Genomic DNA, 21816 nt, shown 5'->3' with positions numbered 1-21816 from the left:
TTTCCATGAAATCATAACAGACAAAAAGACAGTCTTTGGGAAACAGCAAAAACCAAAGTGCTAAAATGATACACCTCTGAGTAATGACCCACCAAAGCATTAAATAATGTACAGTACTTACTTTACTACTGTTGTAGTTTGAATGTATGAGTCCAGCACATACAGCATATCAACAGAATGGTATTTGTACAATGGAGATCAACAACAAACTGATCTCTACAGTACTGCATCCACATAGTGTAACATGGTTAGATCCATTATTTCATGAATAACTGAAACATAAATAGCCTCATCTGTTCCTCAGGTGTCAGACTTCAGAAAACAGTTATTAGTTTTAGTCCTCAGTTGTGATTGGTTGAGTCCCATTCAAAACAAACGTGCAAAAATCAAAACAAAAAAACCCAACCTATGACTGTAGAAGAATTATTTAGCTCAAATTAAAACCGCCCGTGTGAACATATCACCGATACTCATTGCACTAACCCAAGATCTCTGATGTTGCGAGTTTGAATATAGCTTATAACCTCTGTCACACATGTCCCCTTGATCTCACCTTACTTATACTGCACTTGGGGGGAAAATAAAAATCATGTAACCACTTTTTTTTTTTTACAAAAGCAGTAAGCAATTTAAGCATTCAAGCAATATTAAACCTTTAGAAAGTTTCGTTCGCAACATGATGACAAGGTAAAGAGGACACATTGATTCATTTTGGCTCATCTACAGCATAAAACATAAATGGATGGGCCACTACAACATTATTCTGTTTTGACCCATACATCTGGGTATCCTACTATGCCACCAAGTCCAGATTGCAATAGCACTTTGGGAGAGTAAAAGGAAAAATCCAACTGGCACAAAACAGCTTTAGGCAATGTATCCTGAATTTGTGATGTAATATTGCACTTTCGTAACATTGGGGGACATGTGAGAGACATTTAAAAAGAAGGACTAAAAATGGAAGCAGCAGAGGCAGCAGTCTCTTTTTAGTCACCTACTTGGGTCAAACTTCAGAACAACACTGAATCCTCCATTTCCCATAATGCAATTCCATAGAATCTCTTCGCTCGACCCTCCCTGCCTGCTAAATGCCCAAACTCTGCAGCCCCCAGGTTGTAATGAGGGCTTTCTCTTATAAATTTGTAGTCTCCATACCCAAACTGAGATAACCCCGATGGCATCACTCTGACATCATCAGAGTTATCTTCTCAAGGTGTGTTCAGACAGAAAGTGAAGCAATTTCTCGTCTCTCTATGTTTCTGAAGTAGAGTCATAAGCCCTGGGATAAGCAAGAACCTTTCACTCAAGATGAAACAATGCCTTTGCGTCAATTCATGCTGCTACAGGGTGATTAGGAATTCCTGTGTAAAAATCAGTGGATTTCCCCTTTAAATATTTGGTATTTTTCTTAATCCAGGTTGTAAATGGGCATCATGTCAATATAGTTCCTCCTTCTGCCAGAGGTCTCATCCCTTCTTACCTGTTACGGTTTTAAACAATAAAACATCGCATGGGTCAGAAAACTGCAGCTATACTTCTCTCCATGGGTTGAATTGTTCAAGTGTGAAGTACTTTTAGACACATTGCAATCAGTGACATCACAGCAGAGGTTTTATATTGCTGTCAAAGGCTAAATACCCGTCTTGACATCACTAATTGGGGCGTCGTTCACCTTAGGGGAAAGTAACCCGTTGTTGTGTAGTGTGTTACATCTTCAAAAGGTGTTTATCATCTAAGCAGCAAGTTTTTTTTACCCTATGTCGATGTCTTTACCCTTTAAGGTTAATGGTGACAGGCTAGGTCAGGAAGGTTGGGTAAGTACAGTACAGTATGTGTGCTGGCCTTGTCTTGATTCCAAGTGTCTGGATTTCCCCTTGTGTTTAGAACTAATGGAACTTGAGGGCTTTAGTTAAGACACTTGTGTGGCTTATTGGACATAACAGGAGCTTGTAAACAAAGTTCATAAAAGGGCAACACAGGCTAAATGCACCAAGTGGCGAAACTTTTGTCGGCAAACCAGCCAAACTGTCGAACCGTCAAACACCAGAATCACAGGGTTTTAACATTTCATGCATCAGCCGACTGTGAGATACGATGAGAAATTAAGCTCTCTCATTCCCTCTTCCAGGACAGACAACAAAATGACTAAACTTGAAAGGTTGATGACAACAATAAATATTACTATGATTACAGACATAAGGAATATATGTATGTATTCAAGCATACACAGAATAAGATCATCAACAGCCCAATTCAATGTGGAAGGCTGTCTAAAAAATTGTATGTGCCATTCTCCATTCTCCGATGGGCCACAAACAGTCCACTGAGGAGTTCACTGAGGATGGGAAGCCAATGATGCATGATGGAATCAGGAAGTGGGAGAGAGGAAAACTTGAGCTGTCGGGGAGGGAATGGTGGTTGCGAGGTTATAGGTTGAGTTCGGAGAAGATGACTGAGGCGACGCTAAAGGGCTGTAAATGGGCCTGGTAGAGATGGTCGGAGAGGGGGAGGGTTGACCGGCGGTAGCTGTTGTTGGGGAGTCCGAGCTAACCTCATCCCCTTCTTCTGAGTCCCACACTTCACTCTGCAAGTAGTCTGCAAATAAGGCCTTGGCTCGCTGCAGCACCCTGCTCAGGTTGTGGCGCCGCACAAGGCGATCAAAGTGCATGGCCAGCTCGTTGTAATCCAAGCTGTTCTTGATGATGTGGTCTCGGTGCTCCAGCAGGATGGACAGGCACAGGAACAGCATGAACGGATTGCCTTTGCCGAACTCTTGGGGAGGCGGCAGGGAACATGGTTTGATGCTGGTGGTCTCAGCTTTCGAGGAACTGGGCGTGTTAGCTGTGGTGCTGGGGGATTTGTTGCCTGGTGAAGGGAGATTGTTGGAGGACGACCTGCTGCCGGGGCCTCTCCCGAAGGACAAGATGGGTGAAGAGAGTAGGGATCGATGCTGAGTGTGGGTCGGAGACCCGACAGCCGTTTTTACAGTGGGGGTCGTGGGCGAGTTAATCCCTGTACTGCCGAGCACATGGGTCAATACTTTTGGGACAGTTCTCGGTAAGGCCTCACTTCCACTGGTTGTGGATGGGGATGTGGATTTAGGAGGAGAGTCTGGAGAAGCACCTGGCCAGCTGGAGGGTGAAGCTGAAGATGTGGGAGAGACAGAGGGAGTAGTTTTCCAGATTGGTAGGCCACTAGGAAAGAGAGGAGGTGATGACATTGGAGAGAAACCATTGTCACAGTTTTTTATGAGAGGTACTCTCTCCCCTTGGTCATCCTCACTGTCAACAGTGGATTGGCGCCTTGGGATGCTTGTTACTGACTTTGAAGACTCCAAACCCTGCGGCTGCTCAGCATCCTCCATATGAAAGCTATCTTCATTTCGGGCAGTATAGTACTTAAACTCCCCGAAACTAGTTTGCCTCTCAAAAGGAGGAGCCTGCAAATCTGCCTTCTCCATGGTCACTTGAGTAATATCATATTCATCGCCCTCACATCCCTTTCTAGTGCCTGCGTTCCTCCTGTCTTTTTCTTCTATGAAAGCATTCCTGCTCACATCCGATTCTTCTCTTGAAGGCCTCAGCATGTGTCGTCTACGCTGCTTCCCTTTTTGTTCCTTATCGTCTCCGAGGCAATTCTCGACCGTCTTGTCCTCGTCTCTGCAGGACATCGTTTCATCGGTTTCCGCCGGCGGTCCCAGAAGCTCCACTTCGGTTTCAGGAGGATCCGGGGGCAGAGAGCTCCACGTTACCTCGAGCATCCTCAGAGCATCGTCGAACGCAAACTCTCGCTTGAGCTCCAGAAGCAGCCAGCGGTAACAGAAGAAGAGGTCGTCGGCTCCTCGGGACACCAGGTAGGAGTAGAATTCGGGATCCGAGTACTGCAGAAGCAGCTTCAGATGCTGGAACTTAACGGACATGAGCTGTCCGTCAGGCCGGAAGTTCCCCTCCAAGCGTTTCATGATGCCACAAAAGCAAATGAAGGCATGTGCCTCATTGTCCATTACTGCAAGTATAGGGGAGGCGATATCACTCATGCCTTGACAGTAGGATATCTGAAAAACAACACATCCATACAGTTACAGAAGTCTACAGTTTACAAAGAAAAGTAACAGAATGCTAAATCATGTAGACATAATGGATGGATGGATGTAGACATTTGCATACTTTTATAAATAAAATAAGCTTGCAGATTTCAGAAAACTAAACTGTTGGTTGTAGCGGGCTCAGTAAATAACTCTCCAAACTTAATTTTGGGGAGGAAAAACTGGCATGGCCATTTTCAAAGGGGTCCCTTGACCTCTGACCTCAAGATATGTGAATGTAAATGGGTTCTATGGGTACCCACGAGTCTCCCCTTTACAGACATGCCCACTTTATGATAATCACATGCAGTTTTGGGGCAAGTCATAGTCAAGTCAGCACACTGACACACTGACAGCTGTTGTTGCCTGTTGGGCTGCAGTTTGCCATGTTATGATTTGAGCATATTTTTTTTTATGCTAAATGCAGTACCTGTGAGGGTTTCTTGACAATATTTGTCATTGTTTTGTGTTGTTAATTGGTTTCCAATAATAAATATATACATACATTTGCATAAAGCAGCATATTTGCCCACTCCCATGTTGATAAGAGTATTAAATACTTCTAATTCAAATCTCCCTTTAAGGTACATTTTGAACAGATACAAAAATGTGCGATTAATTTGCGATTAATCTGTTAGCTATGAACAATCATGCGATTAATAGCGATTAAATATTTTAATCCATTGACAGCCCTACTTCTTATGCTTTAGAAAGGGCGTACATTTAGAACCACCCATGATCATGAGCACCAACAAACCCCTAGTATGACCCAATTAGTTAACATACAGGTACTGTACAACGCAACTGTCAAACATGTAATAATGGATAGACTATAAACTATTGTTCCTGAACTCGTGAATTTCTGTTTTTATTTGGGAAACAAGGTAATCATGTCTTTCAGAGTGAATGATGACATTAATTCCTCCTTTGTGTCTTGTTTCTTTAGTGCTGCACCACTGCTGTTAATGACATTCAGTTGGCAACAATCACACTGATCATTGATGGGTGGGTTTTTGTTATGATAATAATCAGATAATAATATTTCATAAGCTCTTTTTATTGTTATAATAATTTAATGTAAATCTTTGTATCTTTTATATACTTATTTACAGTATTTCCACTGCATGGTATGGCTCGACTCGACTCACTTTTGGTAACAGGCACTTTTCTCGAGTTTGTTTTCCCCTGCAGAGAGTACCCCCTCAACGAAGGCGGGATTCTTAGCTGATCATCATAGTGTTGCCGCCTGAAACTGCTGTGATATCATCTTCAACGTGGAATCCACATCGGCAAACAAACAGAGGAACGTCTGAATAAAAAAATTGCGGTCGCTTGGCTATTCAAACATTGGGGGTTTGTGCAGGATGTCCCATGTTGTGGTTTTAACTCCACCTTTTAGTATCGGTTCAGCTCCCTTGGAACCTTGACCAAGGTGATCCCCAAAAAAGTACGAGGTACTTTCCACAACTTTTGCCAATTGAAAACAAAAAATGTATGTCCACAGGTTTTCAATATGTAGTAAATATCTGTATATGAATGAACTACAGCTCCCTTAATGTTTTGGGGGATGAAACTAGGAAGTATAATGTTGCCATGGATTCAGTGAGTTACGCTATTGGCATATAGGCAACCTTTAAATGTATGCTGAATTAGCTTTTAGCAGTTCCTGTTTGCAGTGTACCCTTGGATGTACAGACAACTATCACTGGATTACTTTTAAACTGAAGAAAACTTAAAAACCTGATGATTCTGCAGTTATAAAGAACCGCTCTTTTCTATGATTTCTAAATCAGATTTATGGACGTTTATTCGTGACAAACGTCGGTTATCCTTGGAAAGTGTAAGTCACACTGATTCAAAAAATATGCGTATCATGGCTGTGTGTTCAGATTTGATAGAGTGATTGGGCACTCAGGGTTTTGAAGTAACTTAATATGCTCCATGAGCTCTGTGTCACATCCACTGCTGCAGCTCCAACTGCTGACCGTTGTTGATGAGCTGCCAAATTACAATAACTAACTTCCTGTTGTTTTTAGAACACCTGTATGCATACCTCCAACTCTCCCGCTCCCCCCCTCGTGAGATGCCTCACCCCCACCCTAACGCAGGTACAAGCCAACTGATCGAACATCTCTACACACCTGTGGATGTGTGATGGCAAATGTGGTGAGCAGGTCTGTGAGGGCAGTCAAATGTGGACTGTCTTCTGATCCTGCGTAGTATGGATGAGCCCGGTCTGTCCTCAGGACGTCTTTAAGAACATTCCCACGGATAAATTCAAGGTCCTCGTGGCTGACCCGGGCTGTCCACTCTCCCTTCAGCTGGTCATACTCCCTTGTCTTCCTCTTCATGTAGTCCATTCTTTCCTGTCCAGTTAGTCCATCAGGGTAGACGTTCAGGAGGTACCGCCAAACAACCTAACACAACAGCAGACAATGCAGCAGTTAAGCCTTAATTGATAAAATACAAATTCTATAATTTTATATATGTATGTATGATTTTTTTTTTAAATATATTTGTTTATTTGGGACTCTGCAGAACACGGGATTAGTACTATGTAATGCTGATAAAAACACAGGTACTCCACCTTGCGCAGTGAAGAGTCCACACCACCATGGTAGATGCGCAGTCGGAGTTCCTCAGGTCGTGTCAACTGGCCCTGTCCGTTGAGGTAACTGTGAAACTCAGCGTCGCTCAGCGGAGGCTTGAAAGGCTTGATCTCTTCTCCGTAAGACCAACTGAAGGCTTGCTGGACTTTGGTCAGAGTGCGGCCCACCTGAACACAAGTGAAACAAGTGTGTAAGCAAAGACTCATAGAAGGTAAAAGAGACGGTATAAGGAAGGTTAATGGAAGGTGAAGGAACCTGGGACAGTAGAGACTGGGTGAAGGGAAGAGCTGCAGATGCCAAAGACCTGGTCTTCTCTGCGAGAAGCTGCTCAGAGCCAATCACGTCTTTGGGGCTTATGATGTCCCATTCCTCCATGACAGGACCTGCAGTTGAACAAAAAGTAGAAGACTTAACAATCCAACTATTTTAGGTCTACCTCTATTTATAGTCCTTACTTAAACTAGATTTTTCATAATGCACTTTTAATGTAAACGATGGAGGACAAAATTCAAGGTCCTTGTTCTGTGAAAAAACGTATTCCAAAGTTTATCTGTATATCATATGAGGCGTCAGCAGTCTGAGTTAGACAAATCAAGTGACTATCTTCCAAAGTTTTTTTTAGTATGAAATCCCCCCCTTTGTGTTTCCCGGTCTGTATTTCCTGGCTAAACTGAGTAGAAGGACAGTGACACAAAGAGGGAATTTCGTGAAAGCTCTGTAACTTTGGAAGATATCCACTTGATTGGATTAACTCAGACTGCGGAAACCTAATATTACCTTCTGATAAACTTTGGGATGTATTTTTGTGTGGATTTTGTCCTCCATCACTTACACTGGAAGTGGATTAAGAGGGAACCTTTTAATGGCCAGTATGAACATGAGGAATTATTACAGCAAACAAAAACTGTTTCAATGTTCATACTGGCACCCGACTATTGTTTTAAGACATACTTGGAAAAATTGTGAACCTATCCTTTAATACATGTAAAGGTCTATTGTTATTCTCTCCAAATATCCATGGGAATATACAGAAGTTATATCCTTAGATGCAGAGAAAGCCTATGATAGTGTCAAACTAAATTATGTTTATAATCTGACACTGACATTCAGTGGTTCCTTCCTCTCCTAAAACACTTTCAACAACACTTAATGCTCTTAAACTACAGTCTCATCTATGTCTTAAAATGTGTACCCTTTGAGGAACATGTCTTTCACTCACATATGAAAGTCTTTTACAGTTTAGGTTCATACACAGGGTTTATGTCACAAAAGCAAAATTGTCTGCAGATGCCACATTTAACTTGACACTTTAAGGACACACTGGTGCTCTTACTGTCTTCTGAAGGTTTTACGTCCATCTTGAGCTGCAGATATGGTTTGGCTGCACTGCCAAATGCAACATCCAAATCCCAGTCTGCCAGAAGAGACATATACATTTCAGCACCGCTCCGGTCTCGAGACAGGTAACTGATCCCGAAATTCCGCTTCCTAGTTTGAAAGACAAACAGGAAGAAAATGCTGACACACATAATGTGTCTATGCAACAGTTTAGCTAGCCAGGGTGAGGACTCTTACCCGTTCAAATCAAAGGCTCTGATAAGTATGTGCTGCAGGACCTCCAGTGATGTTATCTGAGGATCAACAGCAAAGGAGCGGAACTCCACTGGAAGCACCCCGTCACATTTCTGAAAAGCATAGCATAAAAAAAAAGCCTGATACTGTGGGGGAAACCTGGAGGGACGGGGCAACAAAATATACTATTTCGGCAGTTAGTAGACAAGAATTGAAGTGCTGCACTGGACAACAGTAAGTAAGTATATGCCTTTGTCGTGTTCAAATGCACTACATAATCAATACATGCTGACTGTTTATAGTAGGGCTGGGGGATGTGATTGAAATAATTATTATGATATTAAAAAAATATATTTTCTGATATCAATATATGGCAAATGTATTTAAAATAACAGAACTGATGTTCAGAGAAATTAACTGTGTTCTACTGTCATGAGGTACATTTTAAGATTATGTGTTAGACGAATACTTAAATAAAAAATGTTGTTAGTTTTTATTTAGTCGCTTGCTCGTAATTGTTGATTTGGACCACAGAAATTAGGGATTTATCAGGCCGATACTGACTCAAATAGCTGGATCGGATATCAGCGTCAATGGGGCCGATGTATTAAATTAAATTTTGTGTTTATATACATTATATACGGCAATTTTAATTCCTGTTTAAGTTTTGGCCAATTTGTTGCTGCATTAAAAAGGTTTACACTTGAATTGTAATTCCTATTAATTGTGACGATTTTTTTACCAAGTTGCTGGTGTAAGAGTTATTCTAATAATAACAATTAAATATATATACTGGAAAAACAAAGTTCGGAAACTTGTGTTTGTTGGATTATTTCTCTGTTGTTACAATGCTAATTACCATTGGCAGAGCATTTTGGCAAATTTTTCTTGGACGCTACCCACATAATCAGCTGTGCTGCTCATCCCACAAATGCATGATCCTTACAAGTTGGACATCATTGCGAAGGTAAATAAACAGGCTTTCCAACGATGTAAAATACAATGCCAATTAGCATTGTAACAACAGAGAAATAATCCACCAAACAAAAGTTTTTCCAGTTTATATGTATTTATTGGGTTAGGAAAACAATGTTTAAGTCAAGCCTGATGTTGCCTTACACATAAAAGAATGATCCCAGTCACTTCCACATAGTGAGGCATACAGCTTATTAATTAAACACTAGTATCGGATCGGTACTCAGTATCGGATCGGTGTATCCCTAACAGAAATGTGTAGATGATAAAATGATATGTTTATATTATCACATTATAATTCTGCTGAACCTTGATAAATGACATTTAATGTAGCTAAATTGTATTCGATACACATAGCTATTTAGAAAGCAGCAGTGTGTAGTTTGTCTTATGATGATATAAAAACATTATTAGCATATTTGACCCATTTTTACTATTTTGCAACATATAGTGAAGCAATTAAAAAATAAATATGAGTTTACTGAAATGGAGACTACACTTACAAAGATTGAGATATTACTTATAATCAACAATCCCAGTGTTTCGGCAGATGAGATTTACGTAATTAATTTGATTATTATCCTAGCAAAATATTATATACATAAAATGATATGGCTTAAAAGAATACCCTCCTTTTTTATTTTTAAAGATACTGATTTTAAAACATATTTGACTATGATTGATAACTTAAAACTAAAAAATTCTAAATTGACTAAAACTATTAAATTGTTTAGACTTTTCAAATGTATTCCCAATTGTTTAACAGACCCCGAATGTTTGTTTTTATTCATCTTTTCCTTTCCTTGCAGTTTATTTGTTGTATAATTCATAATTTATTTTTATATTATTTTTATACTGTAAAATATTTTTTGCAGAATTGTAATGAAAAATCTGAACATGCAATTGAATTGTATATGACTTTTGAAATAAAGTATTATTAAAAAGAAAAGAAAAAAGAAATGGAGGCTACACTTACAAAGATTGAGATATTACTCATTGTCAACAATCCCAGTTTTTTCCGGCAGATGAGATTTACGTAATTAATTTGATTATTATCCTAGCAAAATATTTTATACATATGGCTTAAAAGAATACCCTCCTTTTTTATTTTTAAAGATACTAATTTTAAAACCTATTTGACTATGATTGATAACTTAAAACTCAAAAATTCTAAATTGACTAAAACTATTAAATTGTTGTGACATTTTAAATTTATTCCCAATTGTTTAACAGACCCCAAATGTTCTTTGTTTGTTTTTTATTTTGTTTTGTTTTTCTTCAACTTTTCCTTTCCTTACAGTTTATTTGTTGTATAATTTATTTTTATATTATTTTACATTATTTATTAAATTGTTTAGACATTTCAAATTCATTCCCAATTGTTTAACAGACCCCGAATGTTATTTTGATTGTTTTTATTCATCTTTTCCTTTCCTTACAGTTTATTTATTTGACATTTCAAATTTATTCCCAATTGTTTAACAGACCCCGAATTGTTTGTTTTGTTTTTATTCATCTTTTCATTTCCTTACAGTTTATTTGTTGTATAATTTATTTTATATTATTTTTTATACTGTAAAATATTTTTGCAGAATTGTAATGACAAATCTGAACAATGGACTTTTGAAATAAAGTATTATTAAAAAAAAGAAAAAAGAAAAAGAAATGGAGGCTACAAAAAGCTTCTAACTCTAGGTAACATGTGACGTCACGCAGTTCACACACGCACACATTCGCTGCTGAGCAGGCAGGTGACGTCAGCTCCAGTCTGTGGAGAGGGTTCACTGTTTAGCATCAGGTTTCTCTCCATAATAATGGGTTATAATGGATGATTGTCAGAGAAGTCAACTAGAACTACCTGTTACGGTCAAAATAACGCGATAGGTAGAGTTATTGACTCGCTCTTCCAGCTGTCAAAGACACGTTTCAGCCACAACAAACAAACAATGCTGGCGATAAACAACATGTATAAATACACGGTCAGCAAACACACAGTTTACAGCCAATGCCCCGCTGCTTTAGTCGACGTTTAGCCCTTTGAATGTGTGTGAGAGAGAGAGACAGCTCAATAAACAGGATAACGGGGTAGCTATAGCTAACTAGCTGTTTGTTACTCAACCTTTAATCATTGATCTTACATCTTACCTTGACTTTGACGCGAACCACCCCCCTCTCCTCCTCGCCTGCCATGCTAAAGACTCCGTTTCTGAACAGGGTGGTTGTTCTGAGTGTTGTTTTCCTTCTCACACCGACATGATGATCAATAACATGATGGTAGCACTAGCTCTAGCAGAGTTCCTCTTATTCCGTGATCTTCTTCTGCTTTGATTTCACAGAAGGTTCACAGCTGTAATACCGCCATCTACTGGACACAGGGGGAATTAGCCTTTTGCATTTCACATTTCTGAATCAGAATCAGAATCAGAATCAGAATGGTGTTTATTGCCAGGTGTAAGAGGTATACACTAGGAATTTTCTTTGGCATTTTTGGTGCGAGACAAACTGTATAATAACAAAAGAATGGATAAAAACAAAAGAATAGATAAAAACGTTAGAATAAAATAATAAAAATGTACAATTTACAAATTACAAATAAGCTATAAACATGATATAAAGATAGTGCAAATATTGAGAGAGGGGGGAGAGTCAGTGTCGGAAGGGGGGGGGGCAGTAGTGTGTGTGTGAGGGAGAGACAGTCACAGGGGGGCGGATGGGCTGTTGGAGAGCCCCACTGCCATGGGGAAGAAACTGTTTTTATGGCGTGAGGTTTTGGTCCTGATAGACCTTAACCTCCTGCCAGATGGCAGAGTCTGAAAAAGATGGTGTCCAGGATGGGAGGGGTCGGCCACAATCTTCCCTACCCTCCTTAAGGTCCTGGAGGTGTACAGCTCCTGGAGGGAGGGAAGGTTGCAGCCGATCGCCTTCTCTGCAGCACGGATGACCCGCTGCAGCCTGGCCTTGTCCCTGGCGGTGGCAGCGGCGAACCAGACGGTGATGGAGGAGGTGAGGATGGACTCGATGATGGCCGAGTAAAAGTGCACCATCATGGTCTGTGGCAGGTTGAATTTCTTCAACTGCCTCAGGAAGTACATCCTCTGCTGGGCCTTACTGGTGAGGGAGCTGATGTTTAGCTCCCACTTGAGGTCCTGGGCGATGGTCGTGCCCAGGAAACGGAACGACTCCGCCGTGTTAACTGGGGAGCCGCGCAGGATGAGGGGGGGGAGCGGGGCTGAGTTCCTTCTGAAGTCCACTGCCATCTCCACTGTCTTCAGGGCGTTCAGCTCCATGTGGTTCTGGCTGCACCAGGATGCCAGATGGTCAACCTCCCATCTGTAGGCAGACTCGTCACCCTCGGAGATGAGGCCGATGAGGGTGGTGTCGTCTGCAAATTTAAGGAGCTTGACAGATTGGTGTCTGGAGGTGCAGCCGTTGGTGTACAGGGAGAAGAGCAGTGGGGAGAGAACGCAGCCTTGGGGGGCACCGGTGCTGATGGTCTGGGTGTCGGAGACTTGCTTCCCCAGCCTTACGTGCTGACTCCTGTCAGTTAGAAAGTCAGTGATCCACCTGCAGGTGGAGTCAGGCACGCTCAGCAGGGAAAGCTTGTCCTGTAGCAGAGCTGGGCTGATGGTGTTGAATGCGGAACTGAAGTCCACAAACAGGATCCTGGCATAGGAGCCAGGGGAGTCCAGGTGCTGGAGAATGTAATGAAGGGCTAAATTTACTGCGTCGTCTACAGATCTGTTAGGTCTGTAGGCGAACTGCAGTGGGTCCAGCAGGGGGTTGGTTATTGTCTTTAGGTGTTGGAGCACAAGTCGTTCAAAGGTCTTCATTATCACAGAGGTCAGAGCGACGGGTCTGTAGTCCTGAAGACCTGTGATCCTTGGCTTCTTGGGGACCGGGATGATGGTGGAGGCTTTGAAGCAGGACGGCACCCTGCAGTTTTCCAGGGAGGTGTTGAAAATCCCTGTAAACACTGGAGACAACTGGTCTGCACAGTGTTTCAGGGTTGCAGGTGAGACAGAGTCTGGGCCGGCTGCTTTGCGGGGGTTTTGTCCTTTGAAGAGCCTGTTGACTTCCTCCTCTTGGATGGACAGAGGTGTGAAGGGGGGGAGGAGTGTGCACAGGCTGGGTGCTTGTGGAGAAAGCTGGGGGGTGCTTGTGTTAACTGCTGATGGCTGATGGCTGGGGGGAGAGGAGATGCAGCCAGGACCGTCACTACGTCTGTCAAATCTGCAGTAAAACTCATTCAGCTCATTTGCCAGTCGGAGGTCATTCGTGGAGTGGGACGGTTTGGGCTTATAGTTTGTGATCTGCCTCAGCCCTTTCCAGACTGAGGCAGAATCACTGGCTGAGAACTGCTCTTGTAGTTTCTCTCCATACTGCCGTTTGGCCTCCCTCACCGCCTTGCCAAACGCGTATTTAGCCTCTTTAAAGCCCTCCCTGTCACCACTCCTAAATGCCTCTTCCTTAACCAAACGAAGCTGTTTGAGTTTGGCTGTGAACCAGGGCTTCTCGTTGTTGTAGTGAACCCTGGTACGCGTCGGTATACAGCTGTCCTCACAGAAGCTGATATACGACGTCACAGCCTCTGCATATTCGTCCAGACTGTCAGTGGCGGTCCCAAACATCTCCCAGTCCGTGCAGTCCAGGCACTCACGCAGATCCTCCACCGCCTCGCTGCTCCACTTCTTGGTCGTCCTCACAACCGGTCTAGCCAGTTTGACCCTCTGCCTGTAAGAGGGGATGAGGTGGACCAAGACGTGGTCGGAGTTTCCCAGCGCAGCGCGGGGAACGGCGTGATATGCGTCTCTGATGTTGCAGTAGCACTTGTCCAGCGTGTTCTCCTCTCTGGTCGGACATTTAATAAACTGTTTGTATTTTGGGAGCTCCTGTGATAAGTTTCCCTTGTTAAAGTCCCCAAGAACGATAACAAGAGAGTCCGGTTTTTTTCTCTCCACCTCCCGTATCTGGTCGGCAAGCAGCCGCTGCGCGAGCTCCACGTGAGCCTGAGGCGGGATGTAAACACCGACCAGAATGAAGGAGGAGAATTCACGGGGGGAATAAAATGGTTTAGAGTTGATAATAAAGGATTCCAGATCCGGAGAACATGTCCGCTGAAGCACTGTCACGTCCTTGCACCAGCCGTCGTTAATATAGAAACATATTCCCCCTCCCTTTGACTTGTGTGATAACTCCGGGTCGCGGTCGGCTCGGAACAGCTGGAAGCCGGGCAGCTGCAGCGCAGAGTCCGGTATAGTTCCACACAACCACGACTCAGTAAAACACAAGACAGAAGAGAGGGAAAAGTCTCTGTTGGTACTGACCATCAGCAGCAACTCGTCCACTTTGTTGCACAGTGAGCGCACATTGGAGAGGAATATCGCAGGCAGAGGAGTTTTTAGTCCTCTCTGTCTGAAGCGATTCAGCGCTCCGGAGCGCTTTCCTCTCCGGCGCTTCGCCGCTCGGCCGAGGGCCACAGCTCCCAGCAAAACGTGCATTAAAACTGCTGAAGGTGCCAGAAAGTTGGGGAAAAGATCTGCTGGGGTAGATTCCCAGAGGTTAAGGATGTCTCTAGAGAAGACAATCCGTGAACTTCCACCAAAAACTAAAGAAACACAAAAAAACAAGAAAAACAGAGCGCACCAAATCGCCGAGGCAGCCGTAGTTAGCGCCATCAAGTCCTGCTTATTTGTCTTATCTTCAGAACGCTCCATCTCCATCAAAAACAGAGTGACCATTCCTCAGCAAAGTCTTCCTGCTACCAGGTGATGTAGATCGTCTGTGTTTTTATCTAACCTGGAGGTTTCCCTCCATCCGCTTTTGGAAGTTTTGGAAGCCATCCAAAGGAGAGTAACTTGGGTGTTGTTACCAGATCACAGGAAACCTTATTGTCAATACACAGGCCTGGATTGCTAAAGTTTTTACCCGATCAACTACTGCAATCAAGGTCAGCAATGCAGCATCTCAGATCTTGTGTGCAGTGGTGTCTAGAAGGTAACCCCCAAGTTGTGAAAACGTGTGAAAACTCTCGCAAGACTATATATTGTGATATGAAGACAGTACATTAAATCCAGCCACACCCAGTACCACTCTGAAATCCCCAGGATGTGTCCTAATCAAACCAAAAAAAGAAAATGCAGATATCACACTGTTGTATAGATATAATTGATGCTGCAAAGTGCGTCAATAGATAGAGTTTAATTGTTGGTTTGGACATCAGTGCTCTGTGGTGTGATGTTGTTTCACTAGTGTGTACATTGACTTTTAATGCAATTTATTTTGTAGCCTAAAGGCGTAACAGTAGTATTGAGAACTTTGATCAACAAATTAACTGCAGAAGCAGCTGATCTGGTTCAATCATGTCTTTCTGGAATCAAAGTTGCAGCCAAAAACTTGTTTGATGATATTTGTTTAAACCCATCTGAAGCTTGAAATGCTGGTTTGGCTCAGAATGATATTCTGAAATTGAAGTATTTTGTTGTTGTGTTATTATTCAGCAATTCATGGATTTTAAGACAGTTTAGTTTGATAGCTCTACTAACCTACTCAGACAGCTGTTTTAATCAGTAAAAGAAAATTTAACTGAATTTGAGGATGAGTCAGAGAAATATGGAGCCATCACCAAGAAGTATTTTAAAACTAAAAACTTAAATGTTTTCAAATGTGGAGCAGGTTTTAACCGAGGCTTCGTTGTAAATGAGGAAACAGAGGCTATGTTCCAAATCACATACTTTTTACTTTTAGTACATACTGCAGCTGTCCTTACAAAGTATGCACTGTTGCGTGCAGTATTGGGACATACTACTTCACCTTGACCTTTGACCCTCTTGCTCATATATCTGCTGCACAGAGGATTGTGGGTCAGAACAGCCAGAAAAGCATGCTTACTTGCATTCTGCAAAATGTGACCAGATGTAGTAAGACATCCTGGTATTTTTGGCATACTGCATTTGACATACTATGTATTGGGACATACTAAATCTTTTTCTGTCATACTAAATAGTATGGTAGTGTGGGTACTGGAACGCACAGAGTTAAAATTCACAAGCTCTGCTTCCTGGAATGAATCATAGCTTGATAACCCCTCCCTCCTCCTCCTGCTCTCAAACACAGACTGCTCCACGCTGTCTGTTTATTTCCTTGTTCTCTCCCCTTCAGATCTACAGTTTGAAGATGGGTGTAACCAACACGGTGGTGTAGTGCAAGAGCTGACACGCCCCATTCACTGCATAACACATGTTGACTAGATCAGAGCTCAAACTAGTTTCAGTTATAAGGAAGTGAAACTCAGAAAGTCGTCGTCACTGAGAGGTGAAATGGCGCAAAAAGGAGTTCAGCTGGAGCGGGAAACCTTATCTTGTTCCATCTGTCTGGATCTACTGAAGGATCCGGTGACTACTTCCTGTGGACACAGCTACTGTATGAACTGTATTAAAAGCTTCTGGGATGGAGAGGATGAGAAGAAGATCCACAGCTGCCCTCAGTGTAGGCAGACCTTCACACAGAGGCCTGTCCTGCTGAAAAGCACCATGTTAGCAGTTTTAGTGGAGGAACTGAAGAAGACTGGACTCCAAGCTGCTCCTGCTGATCACTGCTATGCTGGACCTGAAAATGTGGCCTGTGATGTCTGCACTGGGAGGAAACTGAAAGCCTTCAAGTCCTGTTTGGTGTGTCTGGTCTCTTACTGTGAGAAACACCTCCAGCCTCATTACGATGTAGCTCAATTAAAGAAACACAAGCTGGTGGAGCCCTCCAAGAAGCTCCAGGAGAACATCTGCTCTCGTCACGATGAGGTGATGAAGATGTTCTGTCGTACTGATCAGCAGTGTATCTGTTATGTCTGCTGTGTTGATGAACATAAAGGCCACGACACCATCTCAGCTGCAGCAGAAAGGACTGAGAGGCAGAGAGAGCTGGAGGTGAGTCGACTCAACATCCAGCAGAGGATCCGGGACAGAGAGAAAGATGTGAAGCTGCTCCAACAGGAGGTGGAGGCTGTCAATCGCTCTGCTGATAAAGCAGTGGAGGACAGTGAGAAGATCTTCACCGAGCTGATCCGTCTCATGGAGAAAAGAAGCTCTGATGTGAAGCAGCAGGTTAGATCCCAGCAGAAAACCCAAGTGAGTCGAGTCAAAGAGCTTCAGGAGAAGCTGGAGCAGGAGATCACTGAGCTGAAGAGGAGAGACGCTGAGATGAAGCTGCTCTCACTCACAGAGGATTACAACCAGTTTCTACTCAAATATCTCTCACTGTCACCACTCAGTGAATCTACATCCAGCATCAATATCCGTCCTCTGAGCTACTTTGAGGACGTGACGGCGGCTGTGTCAGAAGTCAGAGATAAACTACAGGACGTTCTGAGAGAGAAATGGACAAACATCTCACAGACAGTGACTGAAGTGGATGTTTTACTGTCAGAGCCAGAGCCCAAGAACAGAGCTGGGTTCTTAAAATATTCACGAGAAATCACACTGGATCCAAACACAGCAAACACGTATCTGTTATTATCTGAGGGGAACAGAAAAGCAACATTTATGAGAGAAGAACAGTCTTATACTAGTCACCCAGACAGATTCACTGGATGTATTCAGGTCCTGAGTAGAGAGAGTCTGACTGGACGTTGTTACTGGGAGGTTGAGAGGAGATTGGAAGGAGTTTATGTAGCAGTCGCATACAAGAGTATCAGTAGAGCAGGGAGGTTGAATGAATGTGGGTTTGGATGCAATGACAAATCTTGGGCGTTAGCTCGTAACCAAAACAGTTATAGATTTGTGTACAACAATGTCGAAACCTCTGTCTCAGGTCCTCGGTCCTCCAGAGTAGGAGTGTACCTGGATCACAGTGCAGGTATTCTGTCCTTCTACAGCGTCTCTGAAACCATGACTCTCCTCCACAGAGTCCAGACCACATTCACTGAGCCTCTCTATGCTGGACTTAGGTTTTATTACACACTTGGAAACATGTTGGAAGACTCTGCTGAGTTCTGCAAACTGAAATAGACAGAAGTCATTTAAGGGTTCAATTCTGTGTTTTAACTCTTAAACTCATGTTGTCTCCATGTTTGTTGCTGAGAGCTGATTGTTGTGTCATTTCTTCACTGCACAGAGATCAGCTGTCAATCAAACATTATGGTGGTACTTTGACATCTTCTCATCAGTTGTTCTGTAAATGTTTGAGTGTCTTCAGGTGGCGCTCCTTCCTGTGTCTGTTTCACTGCTCATGATGATGTTTGTTCACCTGAACTGATATTTCTCTGCATGAATATGTAAACTTCTCTGTGCTCTAAAAGATATTTTGTTCTTTCCGCTTTGTATTGACATTTATTTGTTTGGCAGACCTATGAGCTTTATAAACCTGTAATTATCATGATCATAATCAATAAGGAGATCCTTCATTATTCTCGTTCACATCGCTGAGATTCTGGTCAAACAAACTGATTGTGTTGATGAAGTGAATCTGAACATGAGATCATTGAACAACAGTCATTTAACAGACTTTACTGATGGGATGTGTGAACAAACTGAAGGTTTATATAACCAATAAACAAATATGAACAAAGTATTTTCTTCCTGTCTTCATTCCAGGGTATCATACAAAGCTGATGGAGAAAATGTGAAACTAATATGAGAGAATAACTGAGGCAGTTTTTCCTCCTGAAACACCACAAAGTCCAGTGTTCATGTTTAGAGTCAGTCAGTCTCTGTCCTTTCAAATAAAACAGTTTGTCACAGAGAAATGAGCAGAGTTTTCTATAAATTGCTGCTTTTTTTCTCTTTATTTTCTTTGTGCACTTAGTCAATAAAGAGGATTTATTACAAAGACTTAAAAATTGTTAAAATAGTAAAAAATAATTTCGTGAAGTTTGGGTGTGAGGAGGTTTTGTTGAGTCCTGACACACATGAGACAACAGATATTGTGTAGATTCTCTACATTTGGTTACAAATATTTCAATGTTGTTTAATCACAATTCAAGACATCAGAGAAAAATGTAACCTACAGCCTCAAATCTCACATTCCCAAATACTATTTACAACCTGAGAGCTGATGTTATAATAATATTTGTAAATCGGAAACTCCTCTCTCCCATCTTTCCCGTGTGACCTGAATGCAGCATCAGTGTTACAGGGTGTGACACCTGTGAACAAACTGACATAGTGTGATATTACATAGATTTAAATGTCTCTTTGCTGATGTTGTTTGAAGCTGCCAAAGGCTCAGTGAAGTTTTGACACGTCTTCCTGCAGTGAACATCACAGCAGGTTAACAAGAGAAATGTGAAACCTGATGCACAACACAAGAGGGCGCCCTCATCCTGCTAACCAGGGATGTAGTGGAGGTTAAAGCACCTCTACTCAGTTTGTCTGCATGTTTTAAACCATGTTTTTAAGCCCTTCAGAAACTTTCTAATGTCTCATACATCATGGTCAGGGGTGTGGGACTTCTGTTAGTCAAAGTGAATTCTCCTTTTTTAGTTAAAAAACAAAAAACAAAAAAGAAATTAGTGATTTTCCTGGTGGTAGTTTGGCTTGTGTCCCTCACTAACCGAGGCGTTTACTGAATGTCCTCCTTGATTTCACTTTTTAAAAACCTCACCTGTGTTTTTAATGTTTTAACACTGTTCTAGTATGTTTTCTAGTAACTTTAGTATTTTTTCTGCCAGCTACTGAAGTTCAGGTTGACCACAGTGTGTTTGGGTTGTGTGTCAGAAGGTTATTCTCATATTGATGCTTTTTTTTTTAGAAGAATTGTGTCGATAGCACTGATCAATAAAGTAGTGGAGGTTAAAGCACTTCAACTCAGTTTGTATAGTTTCAGTTAAGAACATATTTTTAGTCTGATAAAAACCTTTCTAGTAAAAGTGCATTGTGTCATACATCATGGTAAATGGTGTCAGACTGATGTTAGTTCTTTAGTTATAGTTATTTAGTGAGGAACCATACTGTCACTGATTTAATGCACCACCCTGCGAGCACGCTCTGTGACCCAAATCAAACACACCTGAGATGTTGCAGACCAACAGGTGCATGCTGGATCTGGCCAACCTGCTAAATGCTAAAATGCTCATGGTGCATCCTCCAGCGGTGACATCTGTGTTCACTGAGGAACTTTTACCGTCAGTGAGGTGTGTGTGAGGCCTTTCTGCTGTTTGTGACAATAATCCCTGATGTGACTGCAGAGCCTCATTCAGCTCAACATGTCTGAAAACTTTGAGGAGCAGCAGAGTTGAACCTGGAGCAGATCATGGAGGACTTCATGGAGCACAAGACTCCCAGAATGATGTCCAGACAGGTGAGTACAACAAACTCACTGATGGATGTAACTCACTGTACAGAGAGGGACGTCAACAAACACTGTGTTGTATAGAAACGGAGCATTGTGTGTGTGTTTGCTACATGGTGTGTATAAAACTGTCCTTTACTTTAACATGTGTGAATGCAGCTGCTGTAGAGTTTATATAGTTTATACGATTCCATGTTGTCTGCTGAGTGATGTTTTATTCTGCTGTTGATTCTATAAGAAGTGGCAGGTTATTTTATTTATGAGGCTTAATAATGCTTGTTGCACCCGCCGTGGTGTCCATAGACTTATTTATTGTTCATTATTTTAGTTTAATTGTCTGAGTTTTGTCTTTTTTTCTAGTTAATTCTGAAAAGGCTGCTCTGAGGAAGGCTGTTGTTTAGATATAATTGATGCTGCAAAGTGCGTCAATAGAGATAGAATTTAATTGTTGGTTTGGACATCAGTGCTCTGTGGTGTGATGTTGTTTCACTAGTGTGTACATTGACTTTTATTGCAATTTATTTTGTAGCCTAAAGGCGTAACAGTAGTATTGAGAACTTTGATCAACAAATTAACTGCAGAAGCAGCTGATCTGTTTCAATCATGTCTTTCTGAATTCAGAGTTGCAGCCAAAAACTTGTTTGACGATATTTGTTTAAACCCATCTGAAGCTTGAAATGCTGGTTTGGCTCAGAATGATATTCTGAAATTGAAGCATTTTGTATTTTGTTATTATTCAGCAATTCATGGATTTCATGAAGGTTTAGTTTGATAGCGCTACTAACCTACTGTCAGACAGCTGTTTTGATCAGTAAAAGAAAATTGAACTGAATTTGAGGATGAGTCAGAGAAATATGGAGCCATCACCAAGAAGTATTTTAAAACTAAAATTAAAATGTTTACAAATGTGGAGCAGGTTTTAACCAAGGCTTCGTTGTAAATGAGGAAACAGAGGCTACGTTCCAAATTGCATACTTTGGACTTTTAGTACATACTGCAGCTGTCCTTACAAAGTACACACTGTTGCATGCAGTATTGGGACATACTACTTCGCTTTGACCTTTGATCCTCTTACTCATATATCTGCTGCAGAGGATTGTGGGTCAGAACAGCCAGAAAAGCGTGCTTACTTGCATTCTGCAAAATGTGACTAGATGTAGTAGGACATCCTGGTATTTTTGTCATACTGCATTTGACATACTATGAATTGGGACATATTAAATCTTTTTCTGTCATACTAAATAGTATAGTAGTGTGGGTACTGGAACGCACAGAGTTAAAATTCACAAGCTCCGC

The 21816-nt window shown here is 41.9% G+C and overlaps 2 protein-coding genes across 2 annotated transcripts; one reads left to right on the top strand and one right to left on the bottom strand.

Moving 5' to 3' along the window:
* Window positions 1–2196: 2196 nt before the first annotated feature.
* Window positions 2197–11574, bottom strand: tbc1d25 (TBC1 domain family, member 25). Its single transcript, XM_074643065.1, has 7 exons — window positions 11386–11574; window positions 8269–8378; window positions 8027–8181; window positions 6949–7076; window positions 6672–6860; window positions 6226–6501; window positions 2197–4054 (listed from the first exon to the last, which is right to left on the bottom strand). Exons 1-7 carry the CDS (start codon window positions 11428–11430, stop codon window positions 2369–2371), a joined length of 2589 nt encoding a protein of 862 aa, XP_074499166.1. The 5' UTR covers window positions 11431–11574; the 3' UTR covers window positions 2197–2368.
* A 4967-nt stretch (window positions 11575–16541) lies between these two features.
* LOC141772260 (tripartite motif-containing protein 16-like) lies at window positions 16542–18801 on the top strand. Its single transcript, XM_074643058.1, has one exon. It carries the CDS (start codon window positions 16557–16559, stop codon window positions 18237–18239), a length of 1683 nt encoding a protein of 560 aa, XP_074499159.1. The 5' UTR covers window positions 16542–16556; the 3' UTR covers window positions 18240–18801.
* Window positions 18802–21816: the final 3015 nt, after the last annotated feature.

The sequence above is a fragment of the Sebastes fasciatus genome, chromosome 8, assembly GCF_043250625.1.
Source record: "Sebastes fasciatus isolate fSebFas1 chromosome 8, fSebFas1.pri, whole genome shotgun sequence".
NCBI classification, from domain to species: domain Eukaryota; kingdom Metazoa; phylum Chordata; class Actinopteri; order Perciformes; family Sebastidae; genus Sebastes; species Sebastes fasciatus.
Note: the sequence above shows the minus strand (reverse complement) of the source record. Positions and strands in the feature narration are given on the sequence as shown.